The sequence below is a fragment of the Narcine bancroftii genome, chromosome 3 (assembly GCF_036971445.1).
Source record: "Narcine bancroftii isolate sNarBan1 chromosome 3, sNarBan1.hap1, whole genome shotgun sequence".
Classification (NCBI taxonomy): Eukaryota; Metazoa; Chordata; class Chondrichthyes; order Torpediniformes; family Narcinidae; genus Narcine; species Narcine bancroftii.
In genome coordinates, this window is record NC_091471.1 from 38,969,542 (window position 1) to 38,992,459 (window position 22,918).

General features: G+C 39.2%; 1 protein-coding gene across 5 annotated transcripts in view; it reads right to left on the reverse strand.

Annotated features, from left to right (window-relative positions):
- dym (dymeclin) overlaps window positions 1–22,918 on the reverse strand; it is a 523,412-nt gene that overhangs the window by 359,678 nt on the left and 140,816 nt on the right. For all 5 annotated transcript variants that reach the window (XR_011353340.1, XM_069923865.1, XM_069923863.1 and 2 more), the window contains exons 3-4: window positions 21,538–21,590; window positions 19,199–19,292 (exon numbers count right to left, since the gene is read on the reverse strand). Coding sequence is in view for 4 of the 5 variants with exons in the window: in XM_069923865.1 (XP_069779966.1) it covers window positions 19,199–19,292; window positions 21,538–21,590 (147 nt within the window). In the remaining variant the exon portion in view is untranslated. The remainder of the gene's footprint in view (window positions 1–19,198; window positions 19,293–21,537; window positions 21,591–22,918) is intronic.

Sequence of the window (22,918 nt, forward strand, 5' to 3'; positions counted from 1 at the left end):
TTGGACTATGTGAGATAAGTGAGGCAAATGGCTTAGTTATGGAAAAAATAGGGATAAGTAAAGAGATGGTTTTGGAGCTTCTAGGGTCAGTAAAAATGGATAAGTCTCCTGGTCCTGATGGGATTTTCCCCAGGACGTTAAGGGAGGTCAGGGAGCAAATAGCGGAGGCATTGTCAGTGATTTTTCAACGATCACTGGAGGAGGGTGTGGTGCCAAGGGATTCGAGGGTTGCTAACGTAGTTCCGTTGTTTAAAAAAGGCATGAGCTGTTGGCCAAGTAATTATAGGCCTGTAAGTTTGACTGGTGGTAGGGAAAGTTATGGAGGGTATTCTTAGAGATGGTGTGAATAAATATCTAGATAAGCAGGGATTGATCAGGAGCACCCAGCATGGGTGAAGGGGTAGTAATGTTTGAAGAACGTTGTTGAGTTTTTCGAAGAAGTGACAAGAAAGGTGGATGAAGGTATGGCAGTTGATGTAGTCTATCTGGATTTTAGCAAAGCTTTTGATAAGGTTCCACATGAAAGGTTAATAAGGAAGGTTCAGTTATGAGGGATTAATCTAGAAATAGTAAGATGGATTCAGAGGTGGCTGGAGGAGAGACAGCAGAGGGTCATAGTGGACAACTGTCTATCAGGATGGAACCCTGTGACGAGTGATGTGCCTCAAGCTACGTCCCTTGTTGTTCATAATTTATATCAATGATTTGGATGATGGGGTGGTTAATGGGGTAAGTAAATACGCAGATGATACGAAAATAGGGGGAGTGGTGGATAGCGAGGAAAATTTTCAGGGATTACAGAGGGATTTGGTTTTTCTGGAGAGTTGGGCTGAAAGATGGCAGATGGAATTTAATGTAGAGAAGTGTGAGGTGCTTCATTTCGGTAAAAATAATCAAAATAGGACATATGTAGTAAAGGAGAGGACATTGGGGAAAGCACAAGAACAAAGAAAGCTTGGAGTTATAGTGCAGCGTTCCTTGAAGGTGGATTCCCATGTTGACAGGGTGGTTAAGAAGGCATTTGGTATGTTAGCCTTCATAAATCATAGCACAGAGTATCGGAGCTGGGAAGTGATGCTGCGATAGTTTAAGGCATTGGTGAGGCCAGGTTTGGAATATTGTGTTCAGTTCTAATCTCCAACTTATAGGAACGATATAGTTAAGGTAGAGAGGGTGCAGAGAAGATTTACAAAGATGTTGCCTGGCTTAAAATACCTAGAGTACAGAGAAAGATTGAAGAGGTTAGGATTTTATTCATTGGAACATAGACAGTTGAGAGGGGATTTGATAGAGGTGTTTATAATTATGAAGGGAATAAATAGACTAGATGCAAGTAGACTCTTCCCCCGAGAGCAGGGGAGGTTGAAACAAGAGGACACAAGTTGAGTGCAAGGAGAAACACTAGAGGATGCTTCTTCACTCAGAGAGTGGTGGCTGAATGGAATAATCTTCCGGAGGAAATAGTTGAGGCAGAGTCAATTCTTTCATTTAAGAGGAAGCTGGATATATACATGGATAAGAGGGGGTTGGAGGGTTATGGGTGGAGAATAGGCAGGGGGGATCTAGCGGAGTTGTTTGAATGAACTGCATGGACGTGAAGGGCCAAGATGGCCTGGTCCCATGCCATAAACTGTTATATATGGTTAAAATGCTTCAACTTCGGTTCAGACAAACAGTCTTACTGGGGTCAGTGACAAAGGTCTCTCGATAGTTCCTGTACAGGTTAAAATTAAAAAAGGAGAGTTCATACTGAAGACTTGTGCATTTCTTGATGCAGCAAGTACCGTATCATTTTGTACTGTTGAATTGATGAATAAACTTAATTTTCATGGTAAAAGATCACAAATCTTATTGAAGACAATGAATGATGAAAGGAGCATTGAAACCACCAGAAAGAGGCTCTACAGGCACATTATCTGCATCCGAGCACCTGAAAGCAGCCTAAAGGGCCAAGAGAGAATAACTTAATATTTGGTGTGTAGACTTGATTAGAAAAAAATCTTTTGCAAAATTGCTCCCTTTGAAACAATGCTTCTTCATTATCACCAGTGTATCAGCATTTTGCAAATGGATGATTTGCAAGACAAAGATTGGAAAATACTTTTCCCAACAAAACTGTATTGGGATGGGCAATCTCCCGCATTGGCCGCCCCAGCCCCGTAGTCCCGTGCCAGGGAACTGTCAGGCAGTGGGGAGTTGGGTCGCCGGGCAGCGGGACTACGAGGCAAGGGCGGGTCGTGCCAGCTACTCCAGCCCCAACGTACTGTTAAAGGGCAGAGGGTTAATGCGAGAGGGGTAAAGTTTAAAGGAAATTTACGAGACTTTGTGTAGAGTGGTGGGTGCCTGCATCGCACTATGAGGGGAGAGGGTGGAAGCTGATAAAACAGTGACAATCAAAAGGCAGGTACACGGAACAGGGACTGCAGGCCACATGCAAGCAGATGTGATAGTTTAGTCTGGCATCAGAGTCAATGGGGTCCATGGGTTGAAGGGCTTGTTCCTTTCTATATTTTTATGTTTATCCCCAACAAGTCACGAGTGGTGCCTGATGCGGTATGTGTGCAGTTTGGATGTTCTACCTGCAGAACTGCTGTTCCCTCAGGTGCTCTGATTTCCTCCTATGTCCCAAATGCTAGATGCCTAAGGGTTGACTGGCCCCTGTAAGCTGCCCCTCATGATGACTTGGGGTGAGAGGGGGGCACTATTAGGCAAAGTGGCTAGCAGCTTTCAGGTGCCTACATAGAACATAGAAGATAGGAGCAGGAGTAGGTCATTCGACCCTTCGAGCCTGCTCCGCCATTCAACGAGATCATGGCTGATCTTAAAGTTCAGTACCCCGTCCCCGCCTTCTCTCGGTAACCTTTAATACCCTTATACTGAAAAAATAGATCTAATTCCCTCTTAAATATATTTAATGAACCTGCCTCTACTGCCCTCTGTGACAATGAATTCCACAGATTCACCACCCTCTGGGTAAAGAAATTCCTCCTCATCTCGGTCCTAAATGGTTTGCCTATTATCCTCAAACCATGGCCCCAGGTTCTGGATTTTTCCATCATTGGAAACATCGCATCTGCATCCATTCTGTCCAGTCCTGCCAGAATTTTATAGGTCTCTATGAGATCCCCTCTCAATCTTCTAAACTCCAGGGAGCACAATCCCAATTTGCGCAAACTTTCCTCATAAGTCATTCCTGCCATTCCAGGTATCAGCCTGGTGAATCACCTCTGCACTCCCTCCATTGCAAGAACATCCTTCCTTAGATAAGGTGGCCAAAACTGCACACAATACTCCAGGTGTGGTCTCACCAAGGCCCTGTACAGCTGCAGTAAGGTATCCTTGTTCCTATACTCAAACCCTCTTGATATGAAGGCCAACATACCATTTGCCTTTTTAACCGCCTGCTGTACCTGCATGCTCGCCTTCAGAGACTGATGTACAAGTACCCCTAGGTCTCTCTGCACTTCCCCATCTCTTAATCTATTGCCATTCAAATAGTAATCTGCCCTCCGGTTTGTATTACCAAAGTGGATAACCTCACATTTATCCACATTGTAGTGCATTTGCCATGTATCTGCCCAGTCCCTCAATTTATCCAAATCACACTGGAGCTTCCTGACCCCCTCTTCCGTGCACACAACCCCTCCTAGCTTAGTGTCATCTGCAAATTTGGAGATATTACATCCAATCCCCTCATCCAGATCATTAATGTAAATTGTGAACAGCTGGGGTCCCAGTACAGATCCCTGTGGTACCCCACTGGTCACCGCCTGCCACTCAGAAAACGAGCCATTTATCCCAACTCTCTGTCTTCTACCTGCCAGCCAGTTCTCAATCCACATCAATACTTTGCCCCCAATCTTATGAGCCTTGATTTTGGAAGCCAGTCGTTTATGCAGGTCCTTATCGAAGGCCTTTTGGAAGTCCAGGTACACCACATCCACTGGCTCTCCCCCATCTATTTTACCTGTCACCATCTCAAAGAATTCCAATAGATTTGTCAAGCACGATTTACCTTTTGTAAATCCATGTTGACTCCGTCCAATCCCTTCTCCGCTAGTCATATGCTCCGCTATTACATCCTTAATAATGGATTCCATCATTTTGCCCACTACTGATGTAAGGCTCACCGGCCGATAATTCCCCGCTTTTTCTCTACCCCCCTTTTTAAATAGTGGGGTAACATTAGCTACCCTCCAATCCATGGGTACTGATCCTGAGTCTATCGAGTTCTGGAAAATATTCTTAAAGCATCTGCTATCTGAATGGCCACTTCCTTGAGTACCCTAGGATGTAGATTATCAGGCCCTTGGGATTTATCTGCCTTCAATCCCATCAATTTCCCCAAGACCATGTCCTTAGAGATACTGATTTCTTTCAGTTCCTCCCTTGCATTAGTCTCTATGTTTCCCAACATCCTTGGGAGGTTATTTGTATCCTCTCTTGTAAAAACAGAACTAAAGTAAGAATTTAATTGGTCTGCCATTTCCTTATTCCCCTGATTCCGACTGCAAAGGACCTACTCTGGATTTCACCAATCTTTTCCTCTTGACATATTTATAAAAGCTTTTGCAGTCGGTTTTTATATTTGCCGCAAGCTTACTTTCGTAATTTATTTTTGCTCTCTTGATTAATCCCTTGGTCCTCCTTTGCTGCATCTTGAACTGCTCCTGCCTAGCAGCGGACAGGCTGTTGACAGTCAGCTGGCGACCTGCTGACAGCCACCCTCCCCGCTGGTGGTAGCTACCCTCCCCACTGGCAACAGCTACCCCCATCCACTGCTGACACGAACCTCCCTGCTGCGTACACCTACCCTCTCCACTAACAGCACCTACCCTCCCCACTGCCGACATGACGACACCTACCTTCCCGCTAGCAACACCTACCCTCCCTGCCGCTAACACTTACCCTCCCAACTGCCGACAAATACCCTCCCCACATATAAGGTATTGCCACAAGCCGCACATTACATATCAAAGAGCCGCATGTGCCTCGCGAGCCATGGTTTGGCCACCCCTGCTATATAGCATTACCTTTGAAGAAGAGAAAAATTTGCATGCCAGATAATAAAATAATTGCAGAACATCATACACTGAATTTGAAGAGAAATTTCCAAAGAAATCCTTCCTTTCATTTGGAATATACCAATGTCATGTCAGATATGCTAACCAAGGGTTATGTGGAACAGGTATCAGAAGATATCTTGGAATGTAAAGATGGTAGAAAATGGTATTTACCTCATCATGGAGTTATACATCCACAAAAGGAGAAACTACGTGTAGTATTTGATTGTGGAGCATCATTTCAAGGAGTTTCATTGAATTCTCAACTTTTACAAGGTCCAGACTTAATCAGTACTTTAATAGGCGTTCTGATAGATTTTGTAAGGAGCCCATTGTGATTGAAGCAGATATTGAAGCGATGTTTCATGAAGTGAAAGTACCAACAGAAGATCATGATTTTCTACGATTGTTATGGTGGCCTAATGGTGATTAAGGTAAAGATATGATTGAATTAAGAATGACAATTTATTTATTTGGAGCAATTTCGTCACCGAGTTGTGCAAATTTAGCCCTTAGGAAATGTGCTGAAGATGATGAAGGGCAATTTAGTTCTCAAGTTATAAACATCATCAGAAATAATTTCTATGTTGAGGAGTCACGTGATGGAGTAGTGGCCGGACGGTGAACTCCAGCCCTCTCCAGAAAAGTCGGGAAAAACAAGAGAAAACACAAAGGCACAGAAATAAAAGTTACAGAAAAGTGAGTATAAAGGTGGAAAGAAGATGGCGACAAAAAAAGAAAAGTCGAAAGCAACGGTAAGAAGAGAGGAAGAGAAGACAAAGGAGGAAAAAGGTGAAGGCCTTACCTGTCCGAAGAGGCCCGCTGCGGAGAGAGAAACCCGCTCCCTCAGGTCGGTAAATAATGGACTACAAAAATGGCTCGCAGAGCCGAACAAAAGTGCGCAACCGCGCATGCGCGAAGTTTCGCGCATGCGCGATGCGAATGAAAAAAAACACACCGACGGGAGGGGGGACCAGCTGGGGAGTCGATCTCCACAGCCGGCAACGACAGCTGCAGAACACCTGCAGCAAGAAGAGACCACAGAAGACAATAGAAACAAGATAGAAGAGGAGGAAAGGGCAGCAAAGAAACAACAGATGGCCAACCCAGAGGAAGAAGAAGAGGAAGAGTATGGTGAAATAGAAGAAGAAAAGAGAGGCAAGGTAAAGGATATACTTGCTCTTATTAGAGGATACATGGAATCATTTAGAGAATGGCAAACACAGGAATTTAAGGATTTAAGAAAAAGAATAAACAACACAGAAGAGAAAATAAATAAAATGGAGATGACCTTAACAGAAATGGGAAAGAAAATGGACAAGATGGAAGAGCGGGCAGTAGCAGCAGAAATGGAGGTAGAAGACTTAAAAAAGAAATTGGAGGAATCTAATAAAAAAACTAAAGAGACACAAGAACTACTAGCTCAAAAAATAGATACAATGGAAAACCATAACAGAAGAAATAACATAAAGATAGTGGGCCTTAAGGAAGATGAAGAAGGCAAGAATATGAGGGAGTTTATAAAAGAGTGGATCCCTAAGACCCTAGGATGTCCAGAACTACAGCATGAAATGGAAATAGAAAGGGCACATAGAGTATTGGCCTCTAAACCACAACCACAACAAAAACCAAGATCTATTGTAGTAAAATTCCTAAGATATACTACAAGAGAAAAGGTACTGGAGAAGACAATGGAAAAAGTAAGAGAGGGCAACAAACCACTGGAGTATAAAGGGCAAAAAATCTTCATTTATCCAGATATAAGTTTTGAACTCCTAAAGAAGAGAAAAGAGTTCAATACAGCAAAGGCGATTTTATGGAAGAAAGGGTATAAATTTATACTAAAGCATCCAGCGGTATTGAAAATATTTATTCCAGGAAAACAAAACAGACTATTCGCGGATCCAGAAGAAGCACGAAAATTTGCAGAACAATTACAAAAATAGACTGAGGGAGGAAGACGGGTAATGAGAGTTAAAATGATCACGACTGATATGTATGTGGGTAAAGACAAAAATAGACTGAGGGATGAAGACGGGTAATGAGAGTAAAAATGATCACGATTGATATGTATGCAGGTAAAGAGGTATAAGAGTGAATAGAGACAATGAGCATACATGAATGTATCTGTACTTAGAGGAAAATATGGATAGTATAGACAAGAATTAATAAGGGAAGGTAATGGAATAGAGAGAATAAGGAGGGAATTAAAAGAGGGACCTTTGTGACATATGAAAAGTGAAATCTTTTCTGGGGGAGGCGGGGTGGGGGGAAATAGCGGTCACTGCAAAATCAGTTGACGCTTGCGAGTGGATTCGCAAATCCAAATGGAGAGGGGAGATGTGGTTGTCCGACAAGGGATAAAGGACAACTCAGGAGGTGAAGGGGAGATTGGGGATAAATAAGATAGAAATAGGAGAATAAGGAAAATGTTAGATGTTGTAGGAATGTTGTCTTATAAAGAGTTGAAAATAAGAAAACAGAAATGGAAAAGGAGGAAAGGTAATGATGGAAAAACGGAAAGAGAAGATAAACAAAATATAAAAGGGCTACGCTGAACTATATGTCTTTAAATATTAATGGAATACATAACCAAATTAAAAGGAAGAAACTACCAAATTTAAATGAATAAATGTATTCCATTAGAAAAAATAACATATTGGTTAAGAAATAACATTGAAATATTCGAACAAGTATAGGAGCCTTACATTAAATACAATAGCAAAAACCTACCGGGGACAAACATTACCTAAGTTGATGGAAGGAGAAGGAAAGAAAAGAATGGACTCAGTAGAATTTCTGGTGTAATTTGGTTGAATGACAACATTGTCTGACTGGCTTAATGCAACCTAGATTGTATACCTAAAATGGATGAGAGGGGGGGGTGGGGGGGTGGTTTGGGAGGAAAGGGGGGGGGGGAGAAAAAGTCACTGTATATGTGTGAAAAGAAATAGTGTATATCATGGCTAATGTGATTTATGGTGTGAAAAATAAAAAAATTTAAAAAAAAAAAAAAAAAAAAAAAAAAAAAAAAAAAAAAAAAAAAAAAAAAAAAAAGAAATAATTTCTATGTTGATGATTGTCTTACTTCGGTAGTTTCAGAAAAAGAAGCAATAAATCTTTATCATGAGTTAAAAGAGATCTCTAATAAAGGCGGTTTCTTCTTTACGAAATGGATTAGCAACAGTCAAGATATGTTGGCTGTTATTCCTAAGGCAGAAAGAGCAAAGGAGATAAAACATTTTAATTTGGATGTGACGTTCTACTTGTCGAAAGAATTCTGGGAGTTCAATGGTATGTTCAATCTGATGTTTTCAAATTCAAAATTGTTTTGAAACAACGGCCTTTAACAAGAAGAGGTACTCTTTCGATCCTACGCTTAAAATATGATCTTTTGGGGATATTGGCACTAGTAGTATTAATAGCTAAGAAAATTCTGCAAGAATTGTGCAGAAGAAAATTTAGATTGGATGAAGCAAAACCAGATTCCATTGCACAAGATTGGATGAATTGGATTGAAAGTCTTAAAATGTTAGAAAATTTTGAAGTCGACAGATGTTTTAAACCAGCAGACTTCAGAATTGTCAATTTGCTCAATTACACCATTTTGATGACACAATTGAAGATGGTTTTGGTACTGTCAGTTATTTACTACTGCAAAATAATCAAGAGCAAATACATTTCTAATAGGAAAAGCCAGAATGGCTCCATTAAAGCCAGTCACCATACCTCGTATGGAATTGACTGCCGTTATTATGGCGAGCAAAATGGACACTGTGATAAGAAGAGAATTACAGATGGAGTTAGCAGATTGTGTTTTTGTCTGATAGCTGTGACAGAGTATATAGATATGTTTTTGGGAGATATAATTGGGAAAGGTTTGTTACATTAGGTTACATACAAACACTTTAAAACTGATCTTTTATGAAATACTGGAGGTCTGCCCCATGCTAGACATATTGGCTCCACAGCTTTTGCAAGAACTTTGGAGAGTGCCCATGAGATTTCACTAATGGATTGTTATTTACAAAAGGAAACAAATGAAAGATCTTGTTGGAGCCGCAGATTGTCTGGAGCTGTTCTAAGAGGGTCGTGTGGTTTTGCAAGCAGAGAGAGTCAAACAGGCTTTCTCTCAGAAAGAGAGAGAGACACACACACAGAGACCACTTCTACAGTGTTACAACCAGCAACAGCAGCTGCGACTGGAACAGGACAAGCTGACAAGTTTGTGGAAAACCCCATGTGGAAGATGGGTTGTAAGCACTTGATTCAGCCTGGTCAAAGCCCTTGTGGTTCATGCAAGAGGAGAGGACTCGCTGTCTAATGTTTCACTTGGAATAAGGGAAACAAAAAGATACTCTGTGGTGACCTGAAAGAAAGAGGTTATCATCTGGATAACCCTGAAGGGGGCAAGTTTTGTCAGCAAGACAATGAGATGGCTGGGTGTCCATTGTACAACAAATCTCTCTCTGAAAACTGACAAGAACTTTCCTGAATGGTAACCATTTACCTTTCAAGCACCAAAGCCTGGTGAACTTTATACATGTTAAATTCTGTGCACAGTATAAGAACTGCCTGCAACCAGTGAACTTGGAGGTATGAGAAAAGTGAGATTGGACTGTGAACCAACTAACTTTTCTGAACTTACACACACATTACATACACCTGTGCTTAGAATTAGAAGTGGGTTAAGTTAGGTTACGTAAGTCAATAGTGATAAGTTAAACTTTCATTCTAGTTTCATGTTCAAAGATAATTAAAAGCAACTTTTGTTTAAGTAACTATTTGTCTTGATGAGTATCTATTGCTGCTGGGTTTTGGGGTCCTCTGGGCTCATAACATAGTACATCACTGCTTAAATACATTAATAATAAAACCATGAGATTTCGTACTTTTGTGACTAAAACTTAATGAGATCGAGAAGGTTTCGAATGTTAATCAATGGAGATTTGTTAAGAGTGGATAATCCAGCTGACATGGCTTCACAAGGATCAAAAGTTCAATTATTTCTGAAAAGAGCCAACACGTGGGTGACCGGTCCTCAATTTCTTTTACAATCTCAAGAAGATTGGCCTCAAAATCCAGAAGAATTGAAGAAAATTTCTACAGAGTATCCAGAAATCCAAAACACTAACGGATCTAATTTACTAGAGTTACGTAAAGCAATTCAAAATTGGAATCAACATCAAATTCATGATTCATTACTTCAAAAGGAAATTAATTGGATATTTAACCCGCCTACAGGATCACATCATGGTGGTGTGTAGGAAAGAATGATTAGATCAATCATGAAAATTCTTAATTCTATTTTGAATAATCAAATGCTGAATGATGACAATCTTCAGACAGTATTGTGTTTGATTGAAGCTATTTTAAATACTCCTCCAATAACTAAAGTTTCTATCGATTTGAATAACATCGAGGCACTTACACCAAATCATCTCTTACTTCTTAATCTAAATCTTTAATGCCTCTGGGTCAATTTCAGAAAGAAGATATTTATGCAAGACGCAGATGGGAACAAGTGCAGTTCATTGCAGATTTATTCTGGAAAATATGGGTTAAAGAATATCTTTCATTATCACAAGAAAGACAAAAATGGTCTAAAGCTAAATGCAATTTTGTATGCAGACATTGTAATTATCATGGACGATTCTCCGCCAAAAAATTCTTGGTTGCTGGGGAAAATCGTGGAAATAGTTCCAGACTAAAAAAAGGTTTTGTTCGGCAAGTTCAGATTAGAACCAAGACTGGATACTTAAATTGACTTATATTAAAATCTGTCTTTTACAAGAAGCAGAAAATTTTGATTTTTAATTTGATACTTATCATATTTACTTTTCTTTCTGTAATAGTAATTATTATGTATTAGTCATTAATGTCTATTATAATAATTAGGGGCCAGAATGTAGAGGTTAAAACCTTGTGTTTATGATTTATGGTTGATTTATGACTTTTTCTTTAAAGATTAATTGTTTTTGTAGAGTTACCATAGATACTATGATGTCACATGTCATAATATCTGAGCGGACCGAGAGTTCTTTTCTCATTCTTGGAATGACTATGGAAAAGATGTGAGCTCTCGAGAAACTTTTCTTTGAATTTATCCTTATTATTCATTATTAATCATTTATTATCATTTTAATTCATTTATATTTGTTTGAAGTTGAGTATCATTATCATTATCATTTACAATACGCTTTATTTTATGAAGTGAGAAGCTATGAAAATATTAATTCACTTTTATCAACGGAAAATTAAAATTATTTACAGCTGCAATTATGAAGTTTGATTAATTTGGATGAATACGATGCAATTCGGAATATCAAAGCTTACTTCTCTTGGAAGGTGACGTATTTTGAGATTTAGAAATATTAAAAGCTGGAAATTGTCACCTACACTCAATTTCAATGTATGATGGAAGAAATAAAGAGCATTAAGGATGAAATGAAGAAAGTATTAAAGTGGTTGATAGAGTTAAAGATCAAGTGGATCAAGTTGAGCAGAAGATGAAGCTTGTTCAACAGGAAATGGAAGCATATAAGGAGAAAATTTCCATATAAGTAGAAAATTCAGCCACGGTTTAGGTCATAGAAAAGAAATATTTTTTGGAGAAGATTGATGTTTTAGAGAAGCACAGAAAAAGAAATAACGTAAAAATTGTTGGTTTTATGGAAGACATTGAAGGAAAGAATCCGTTGCAATTTTTTCAATAAGAAAATTTGAAAATTAATGTGAAATGAAATTGTTTGTTGAATGGTCATGAGTATTATTTTTTCTTGATAGGTTTGTATTACTATTTATGTTTTCTTTTGTGGGGAGGTGCGAATTCCACCATCCTTCTCCAAACCAACATGTACTTACTGTGACAAGAGCCACAGCCCGCACAGTAGAGGGGGGGCAGTGCTGTCTTATATTGTACAACAGTTTTGTGGGGCGGGGTTGTAATTGGTTATATGTTTAAGATATGCATTAATTTGACTACTTTTCTCTTTTTACTTTTATTTTGGGTTAAAGATGTTTAAGGAGAGTTAACTTTTCTGGATTAAAGAAGTTGGGGAGAAGAGGTCATAAAATTTTGAATAATTGGATTTTGATAAAATGGTTATGGTTAATATGTTTTTAAAAAAATTTATAAAAGTTATTTTAGCAATATCATGCAAAAGTAACTTGATAATTATAAAGATTCATAAATGAAAAAACATGAAGCTGTACATTATTGAGATGATTATATTTGGGGTAGGAAATAGATGTCCTGTTACGAGCCCAGAGGACCCATAAACCCAGCACAGTATAAGAATTGCCTGTGGTACAAACCCAGAGGTCCCCAAAACCCAGCAGCAATAGATATTCACCAAGACAAATGGTTATTTAAGCAAAGGTTGCTTTTAATTATCTTTAAACATGAAAATAGAATCAAACTTTAACTTATCACCATTGACTTACTTAATCTCCTTCTAATTCTAAGCGCACGTGTATGTAATGTGTGTGTAAGTTCAGAAAAGTTCTTTGGTTCAATTCTTATTCCTCCAAGTTCACTAGTTGCAGTCAATTCATATACTGTGCACAGAATTTAAGATTTATGAAGTTCACCAGGTTTTGGTGCTTGAAATAGTTACCATTCAAGAAGTTTCTTGTCCGTTTTCAGAGAGAGATTTGTTGTTCCAGGACATCCACAACTGATTCCTTTTTAATCAGCCACTTCAATGTCTTGCTGACGAAACTTTCCCCTTCAGGGCTCTCCAGATAATAACCTCTTTCTTTCTAGTCATCACAGAGTTCCTTTTTGTTTCTCTTATTCCAAGTGAAACATTAGACAGTCAGTCCTCTCCTCTTGCATTGACCACAAGGGCTTTGACCAGGCCGTCTTCCAAAATGGGGCTTTCCACAAGCTTGCCAGCTTGTCCTGTTCCAGTCCCGGGTTCATATCCTGGACGAACCCCCATAAAAATCCTATATATATATATATTCTTGAAAAAATGGAACCTATATTTATGAAATGATGTTTTAGAATGTTTCATATAATGATGATGAGATATAATGATTAATATGAAATACAATATTATAAAATCGAATACAATGATGATAAGCAATATAATGTAACCTGACAACATAATGTTGTAATTTTAACTTGCCTTTTTTTTGTATGTATGAAATTTTATTCTGTAATATTATTGTTTAATATCTCTGTATTAATTCATTACTTACTATGTATTTTTTATATCTCTTTGAACTGTATGTGTTTATAAATTATAATAATAATAATAAAAAGATTGAAAAAGAAAGAAAGAAAGAAATTCATACTGACGCTCAATGGACCTGGTTAAGTCAAGAAACATAGATTCTTCTAGTTTGGATGATAGTTCTAAGACATGTCTTTCTATTTTTCTCTCTGTGTTTTTTTTAATTTCTTTTTGGGGATTTTTAAAAAATCTTTTTTATTGGGGGGGAGAGTGTGGGGGGGGAAGGGGGAGGATAAATAAGATTTGGGTACAAAAGCCATCATGTAATATGATTATATATTAATAAGGGATATATGAAATTTTGAATGTGAATGCATGTATGACTTGAAAAATTCAAAATAAAATTTAAAATAACATGGATCATTAGTTCCTGACGCCAGTTCTGCAAGGGGTGGTGGGAGAGGTTCCTGAGGCAGCTGAGCCATGCTGCACAACGAACCGGCTGACTGAGTGTTGAGTCAGCAGGGGCAGGAAGCTCCAAGGTACCAGGTTCACTACCAGCCGGCAGGGATGATGTCATTTCCAGGCCGAGCGTTAGAAAACTGTCTGAAGTGGGTTATTTAAAAGGTGTGCATGATTACAGAGTTGGGCTTGACTCAACTACAACAACTTGCGTGTTTATTTCGCTACGCTACTAAATGACTACAGAACTATATATAAAAAGTGCTGTAATTTCTACATGGTCAAACCAAAATGCATAAAAATAACCTTGAATAAAATCTGGAATGTACACTTTAATCACATGTGAATTGTTTGATTACAGATTTTAAACTGTGGAGCATAAGGCCAAATAAAGGAAATATGTGCCTTTGTTCCAAACATTATGGAGGGCACTGTATATCCTGTCTAGCCTCGGGAACCTATCTATCCTGATTTTTTTCATAAGCTCCAACAGTAACTCTTTCTTCATCTCACATGCTACAACACAATAGCCTGCTCTACACTGATCTAATATTCACCAAAGTCTCTCTCCTTGGTAAACATTGAAGCAGAGTATTCATTAAGGACCTCCCCTATCTCCTCCAACTGCAGCTTTGTTTCTCCCTTTGTACTTGAGCGATCCTACTATCACTCTAGTCATCCTCCTCTTCTTGCACATGGAGAACACCTTGAGGTTTCCTTTAATCCTACTTGTAAGGTCTCCTCATGACCCTTTCTAGAGTTTCCTCTTCACTTATAATTACCATTCTCAAGAGCCCTGCCTGTTTATTAGCAATGTCACTCCCTCCCCTTCACTCCCCTCCTTATACCTCCTTCCCTATTCCTTTTGAAACATCTAAAACCAGGAACATCAATCGTGTCCTTGTTTCAACATGGTCTCTGTAATGTCCACCACATCATAAATTCTTATTCTTACCACATCATAAATTCTTATCTTTTATCAAAAATTCTGAAAACCAAACATTTTTTCCATGAATTTATCATCTGCACACCAAACCCTGTGTTTGGCGCAAAACATGACGCAACACAACCCACCATTGTCCAGCGCTGTGTCTCAGTGCCCCGGCCAGTCAGACGTGCCTCTCCTGTTCACAGACTTTGAAGACTGTGAAAATGTCAATCTTCATCTCACTTCATTTACCAGCCCCCCACCCGTCCAGCGACATCACAAACCCCCCCGTCCATCACCGCCACAACACCCCCCCCGTCCAGCACCCCTCATCCAGAGACCCTTCGAGTTAAAGTGTGTCCTTGTTCTGCATGAATCTAAAATCAGTGCAATTACTTAACGTACTTCCATTAATATTATTTTATTATCTGAAAAATTCCAATTCCTTCAAGTTCCTGGTCCAGAGGGTCTCGAATAAAGATTGATACATGCCTTAATTTCATCACCCTTATTCTTAATGCTTTTTGCATTTCAACCCACCCAAGTTTAGGTGCAACCTATCTCTTTTGTACAGGTCACACCTTCCCCCATAATGCACAAATATGAATCCCTGCCCCCTTTTATTTCATAAAAAATGAGGTTTTATTTTCAAAATTGGAAAGATGGGAGAAAGTCAAGGAATGTAAATGTGACAATATAAAAAAGCACAGAGCAAGAGGCAAACAATACCATATACCATGTGTAAACCTTGTCACATTGAAATAGAACATGGAATCAATAAAAGATATAACAATAACATGCTAAACTGATAAAATTAAAGGTTCTGTAATATCATCAAAAGTGGCTATTCAGCACATTGAGTCTACACTGACTCCTACAGCAAGCTCGCCATCTCCATTGGCAGACACGAGACTGCAGATGTTGGATTGTGGAGCAAAGAAAACATTGATAGAGGAACTCAGTGGGTCAAGTAACAGCTGCCTCACCCCATGTTCCTCCAGCAGTTTGTTTTATTTTGCTCATCAACTCCATTCCCTACCAATTTTCTCTTTAACTTATTTTCTTCTCTCTCTCGGTCTTTCTCTCTGTCTCTCTCTACTCCATCTATCTTTTCCTATCCACCTAAAATTAGGATAAGCTTCAATAATCTAATGTCCAACTAACTACATGTTTTGTGGGATGTAGCTGGAAACTGTAAAATATAGAGCAAATCAGTATGTTCACAGCAATAATGTGCAGATTCCATACACATAATAACAAAAGGTCAGAACTGAACTCAGGTCACTGGATCTTTGAGATAGCAGCCCTCAGTGCAGAGGCTGGTGGAGTGGTAGGTGATGACAAGAATAATCCTGTCCTTGACAACATATCATCAATCCTCTGAAAGTTTCCTGACCTACAAACATGATCCTACCACCAGACCTTTCTGGTGGGACTCCCTTGTCCACTCATCCCTCCCAATAACTGCACCCTTGGTACCTACCCCTGTGACTGCAGAAAATGCTACAGTTGTGCTGTATCTCCTTCCTCACCACCATTCAGGGTTCCAAACAATCCTTCCAAGTGAAGCAGCACTGGACTTGTGAATCTTCAGGGGTAATCCTGTTATGGTCCCCTCTACATCAGAAAGACTTGATGCAGACTATGAGAATATTTCATTGAGCACCTTTGCTCTGTCCACTGTGATAATGGGGTCCTCCCAGTGGCCAACCATTTGAATTCCACACCCAATTCCCAAAACAACATGTCTATCCATGGTCTCAGGCCCTGCAAAACTGAGGCCAATTGGAGGAACAACACCTAATATTCCACCTGCACACTCTCCAACTAGATGACATTAACTTTGACTTCTCCAGTTTCTATTAGACCTCTGCCTTATCTCTCTTTCTCTATCCCTCTGTCTCCTTTCTTCCAGCTCCCCACCCCTTTCCCTCTCCATTTAGAGTCAAAGACAAGAGGGCCCAACTTTTGGATTGAAGGGCGACGTTTAAAACAGAGATGCAAAGGAATTTCTTTAGCCAGAGAGTGGTGAACCTCTGGAATGTGGAGGTCAGGTCACTAAGTGTAGTTAAGGCAGAGATTGATAGCTATCTGAATAGTCAAGGTATCAAAGGTTATGGGAAGAAGGTACAGGAGTGGGGCTGAGTGGGAGAATGGATCAGCTTATGATGGAATGGTGGAGCAGACTCGATGGGCCGAATAGCCAATTTCTGCTCCTATATATTATGGACAAGGTTATCCACTTAAGGTCTATCCCTTCCCCCTATCAGTTCTCATCTTTTTTTTTCTCTTTTGCCTGCCCCCCCCCCCCCATCCACCCATGACCTTTTGCCTGTTGGCCTGTAATCCTCCTCCTGCCCCTCCCATCACCTTTTTATTCAGGCATCTTCCTGCTCTTTTCTCACAGCATTATGAATGGCTCAGACCCTAAATATTGGTTATGGTATATATCTTTGCTATAAAGAACACTGCGTGATCTGCTGAGTTTCTCCGGCACGTTTGTCTATTAAACTACAATCACAACATCTGCAGACTTTCTTGTTATTTGGTTGCTACTTCTGGAGCTATTTATACGGATTTATAAGGGATATGCACATAATTTGGAAGTTCTGATTCAGAAATGGCTTTCTTTGCGTCAAAAGCAACCGCCACTGTTGGAGTCTTCTTTCCTTGTACTGCATGGATTAAGTTAATGAACTTAAGAGATATTGTCCATTGTTTGTCTTTTCTTAATAAATCCAGTTTCGTCAAGTTTTACTATTTTTGGTGCACAGACAGCCAATCTGTTTGCTCATAGTTTTGCTATTATCTGATTCCACCTGCATTGAATTCGCCCATCGTTATTGAATGAAGATCTACCGGGACCAATGCCTGAAGAGGGCGCACAAAATCAGTGAATTGGTGCGGACTCGAAAGGCCAACATGGCCTGTTTCAGCTCCGTAAATGGTTATATGGTTATATGGTAATATGTTTGGTACAGATATTTTATTATTATCATGGACTAGATCTTCATTCTCTACAAAAGTGGGAAGGCATAAGAAGGGACCTTTTGCCATGAAATAAATGCAATTTCATTCCTTAATAAAATATTGCACACAAAACAAACTCTGAAGGAAGTTCATCTCAGAGAATGGTTGGTTGTCTGGCACAAAGAGCTAAAACTTCCATAATAACTTTGTAACTGACGCTAAGTTTGAATGCTATGTTAATTTTGATGTATTCTTAGATGTTTGTGCATTGCTCCCTTGTGAAAAGCAGAGATGCCAATGCAGCACAATGTTTTTACATTAATTAAGAACAGCTAAATTTCTCCACATCAACAAATCTACCAGTTTGCCTTTCTTCTCAACTTTTTACATCTCTATGCTGAAGCTTGTCTAGTTCTGAAAAGTTATTGAAATATTTGGAAATATTCATTGGATTAAATTAACTGTCTTGCTATTTATCATATGATTAATTCATGTTCAGATACTGCCACTGAAGCACTTGACTACAGTTGGAGGGAATGCTGCACTGTACAATGCTCCACATATGATATTAAATGATGAATTATCTATCTATTCTTGAAGATGCAACTAATAACGTGGCACGTGCAAAACACATTTACTGCAAAATGTAACACTCTGGGCACCTTCTACATTCAAGTCTATATTCTTCCAAAAATGGGTCAAAGAATTGCTTCCTTATGGAAACTAAATCAATGACATAGAATCAGCTATTGAATACTGAAGAGGCTCAACTTGATGAACTAAGAACCATTATTTAGTAGTTAGGTATTATATGCAAAAATGATAGTTCAGTTGTTCAAAACATTTTACGAGCATTTATTAGTTAGAAATTTGTCATCCATTTGTTTGACTAGGAGAGAGCATACAATAATACCATTTAGTGGGGAAACTGATTGATTTGCCTACATGTAATACAGGTACACAATCCTTTATCTGGAACCCTTGGGTGGACAGTGTGTTCCGAATTTCAGATTTTTCCGGATTTTGGAAAGCCAGATTTAAGCCCACCCGAATTGTGCTGCCGTATCCACCCCCACCCCCTTCCAGTTGCCCTGCCATCTCCCCCCCTCTTGCCCGCCAAACTCGCGCTACCGGTCTCCCGCCCGCCTGACTTGCGCTGCTGGTCTCTCCCCCTCGCCCGCCCAACTCGTGCTGCCAGTCTCTCGCCCGCCCGACTCGCGCTGACGGTCTCCCGCCCGCCCGACTCACGCTGCCGGCCTCCCGCCCGCCCGACTCGCGTTGCCGGTCTCTCCCCCTCGCCCGCCTGACTCGCGCTGCCGGTCTCTCCCCCTCGCCTGCCCGATTCGCGCTGCCGGTCTCTCACATGCCCGACTCACGCTGCCGCCTTTCTTCCCACTTTCTGGATTTTGGAGCTTTCCAGATTTTAAATGTCCGGATAAAGGATAAAGATTTGGGATCAGTGATAAAATGGAAGTAAAATATGCCCGGCTGACATAGAATAAGATACAATATTGGAATAAAGTCAACTTCAGAGATGTTAAGAGCAATAAAAGTGCTGCTGATTTAATATCAAATATAGGTTCATGACTTACTCTTGACATTCAGCCGATATCTTTAATTCATTGGTTCTACTGAGGAAGATTTTAACAAGAGCTTGAAAGTTCCCTGTACGAGGATTATTCTCAACTGAAAGAAATACACAAAACTTCAGAGCTATTTGATATCAAGAATATATGAAACAATTATTAATCTGAAATGTTTTACAAGCAATAATGAAAAAAGCTTTCAAAATCAGAGTTAAGGTTATTCCAAAATTAGGATATTTACTCAAAATATCTATTTTTTTTTCAGTAATGTAACAAATTAAAATGAGACGTTCCTAATAGTTTCAACAAAAATCATATTTTCTGAAATATAGCACCGCACAATGGATTATAGTTCTAAAACAAAAGAGGACTTAGGAGAGCTCGAAGAGGACATGAGCAGGATTAAGAAGATGAAGAACAGAAGGTTGATAAGAGTGAAGATAGGGCTGCTTAAGGCTAAAGAAGGAAACGTGTGCCTGAAGGAGGAGAAGGATGGGGAGATCCGAAATGAATACTTTGCTTCAGTATTCACCAGAGAAAAGGACCTTGGTCAAGATAGACGAGATATATCCAATGTTGCTGTGGAGAAGAAAGAAATAGCTGGGGCATTGACAATTATCTTTGCATCCTCCTTGACCACAGGGGAGGTGCTGGAAGATTGAAGAATGGCAAATATGGTCCCCTTGTTTAAAAAAGGTAATAGGGAGAATCCTGGGAAATATAGAACAGTGAGTCTTACATCAGTGGTGAGCAAACTATTGGAGAGAATGTTAAAGACAGGATTTATGAGCATTTGGAGAAGTACAGTCTTCTCAAGGAACGTCAGCATGGCTTTGTGAAGGTAAGATCATGTCTCATGAGCCTAATTGAGTTTTTTGATGTAGGTAGGGTGGTAGATATGGCTTATTTGGATTTTAGTAAGGCATTTCACAAGTTCCTCCATGAGAGACTCATTCAGAAAGTCACGGGCATGGGATCTATGGAACCTTGGCTGTGTGGATTCAGAATTTCTCAGTAGAAAGCAGAGAGTAGTAGTGGACAAAAAGAATTCTGCTTGGAGATAAGCGACTAGTGGAGTTCTGCAGGGATCTGTTCCGGGAACTCTGTTCTTTGTCATTTTTATAAATGACTGACTTGAAGAAGTCGAAGAATGGGTCAGTAAGTTTGTGGATGATACTACAGGTGGAAGAGTCATGGAAAATGTTGAAGATTGTTGTAGGTTACAAAAGGATGTAGACAAGAGTTGAGCAGAAAAGTGGCAGATGGAATACAATCTGGTTAAGTATGAGGTGATGCATTTTGGAAGGTCAAATAGTGTTAATGGTTGGATATTTAACAGTAAGGAAGAACAGAGGGACCTTGGAGTCCAAATCGTATACATCTCTCAAGGTTGATAGGATAGTTAAGAAGGTTTATGGGATGCTGGGTTTCATTAGTTGGGGAATTGAGTACAAAAGTCAAGGGGTCATGTTGCAATTCTACAAATCTCTACTGAGACCACACTTGGAATATTATGCTCAGTTCTGGTCACCTCATTAGAGAAAGGATGTGGAAGCAATGGAGAGAGTGCAGTGGAAGTTTACGAGGATCTGGCTTGGATTGGAAAATTAGTCTTATGTGGCAAGGTTAGTAGATCTGGGATATTTCTTTTTGGAGCAAAGAAAGATATGGGAGATGTCTTAATGGAGGTCTACAAGAATATGAGAGGCATAGATAAGGTAGCCAGCATCCTTTTCCCAGAGCAGGAGTAGCAAACAGCATACGACGTTTGTACAAAGTGAAGGGAGGAAAGTTTAGGAGATATCAGCGGCAAGCTTTTTACACAGAGAGTTGTGGGTGCCTGGAATGCCTTGCCAGGGGTGGTGGTGGAGGCTGAAACATTAGGTTTACGAAGTAGGGCTTAGTTTTTTTGGTATGAATATATAAGTTGGCATATCATCGAGGGACCAAAGGGCCCATACTATGCTGTAGTGTTCTATGTTCTAACTCTTTAATTCTCTGCTTAGGTTACTATTTTTACATGAAAAACTGTAAAAAGATATGTAGGCGTTTATGTACAGGAGAAATTAATTTTTAGCTGGGTAACTAGTTCAGTGAATACTCCACTTTCAACCACCCACCCATCTCTGGAGGAAAAGTTAACAAATCTACTTTGTGCTAAGTGAATCTATTTAATTCAGGACCACTGTGGAATGATTTTGGAGTTGATTATTGCTCATTAGAAATTCAAGAATCAGAAAGGAATCACTGCTAAATTCCTCCATGTAAAATTTAATGATTTTCTTGTGACATATTGTCTTTAAAGTCAAGTAATGTGATATGATTTGAAGCATGATCATACTTACTGAGTGATCTGGAGATTGGAAGGGTGGCCTCTTCCAAGAGACGCATATCAGTACTGCAAAATAAAAATGCCACTATTTTAAAACACAAATTGAGCAGTATATGATTCTTGATATAATGAAGGAGAAATACAGAGAATCTTTAGCTTTTGAAACTTATTTTTCATAACCTCTTGACATTTCAAAGAACTACTGACAATATCACCAGGACAAATCATTTACAATTCTTCCTTTAATTTGCATAATATTAAAAACTTGGCATATGCACAATATTTAGATCCTTGGTATTAAGATTTAATGCTCAATTTTATTGCCATGGATAATTTGTAAATAATCATTTCAAATAGAAATTCATGGGTAAACACTTAAATTTACGTAACCCTATTCAGCTGTAAGCAATATATTAAATCAGAGAGTACTAATATGAGAGTTTGTTGTCATATACATAAATGCACTGCAGCGATGCATCAAAATTCTTACTTGGCGCTACAAAGGTACACAAGGTACACCAACAACAGTATAAATTCAATTACCACAGTGTGCCATGAGCAGAAAAATAAATAAATATATAAGGATTTTTTTAAAATCATAATTGGAGTTATTGCAAAAAATAAGTAATGTTTCAATATTGCAGATAGATCTTTTGATGGCCTCAGAGTAGTTTATGGTTCAGGTTTGGGTTTTACGAGAAGGTTCACAAGTCTGGTGGATGTTTGGTGAAAACTGTGACTCTGTGATGGGGTTTCTTTGTAATGTTGGCTTGCTTCTTGAGGCAGCAATTCATACAGATGTATTAAATGGGCAAGAGATCAGTGCCTGTGAAAAACTTGGATGGGTTTGCTTCTCTCTGCATCCTTCTGTGTTTCTGGCCACTAACATTTTCCAAACCAGCCCATCATACATCCAGTCAGTTTACTATACACAGTGCACCGGCACTTGTTTTTTTTATTTTAGTAATGAAGCAGTAAATGAATTTAGAATATTCTTGGTAAAAATTTTCTGTTATTATCACTGTAACTGGATTGTCTGTGGTCCAAAATAAGTTTACTGGAATACAGTAATTTAAAATCGTACATTTCAACATGTAATAATTCCATTGACCATCACTACGTTGAATAAATGGCACACTTTAAATAAATTTAGCACAAGCATAACCCTGAATTAATCAAGTGCTTTCAAATGTTGGTGGGCGGAACTTTTGAAATAATAAATTTCAACTCTGTCTTTATATTCTAAGCATGTGAAGTCTGTAACGTTTTCCAGCATGCAAGCTGCCCATCAGTTAACATCAACTCATCCTCTGAGAATACAAATATTTTCAGCAGATTTTTAAGCAAATTGGTAACTAAATGACATTATCATTAATGCATGAACTAAAAATCTT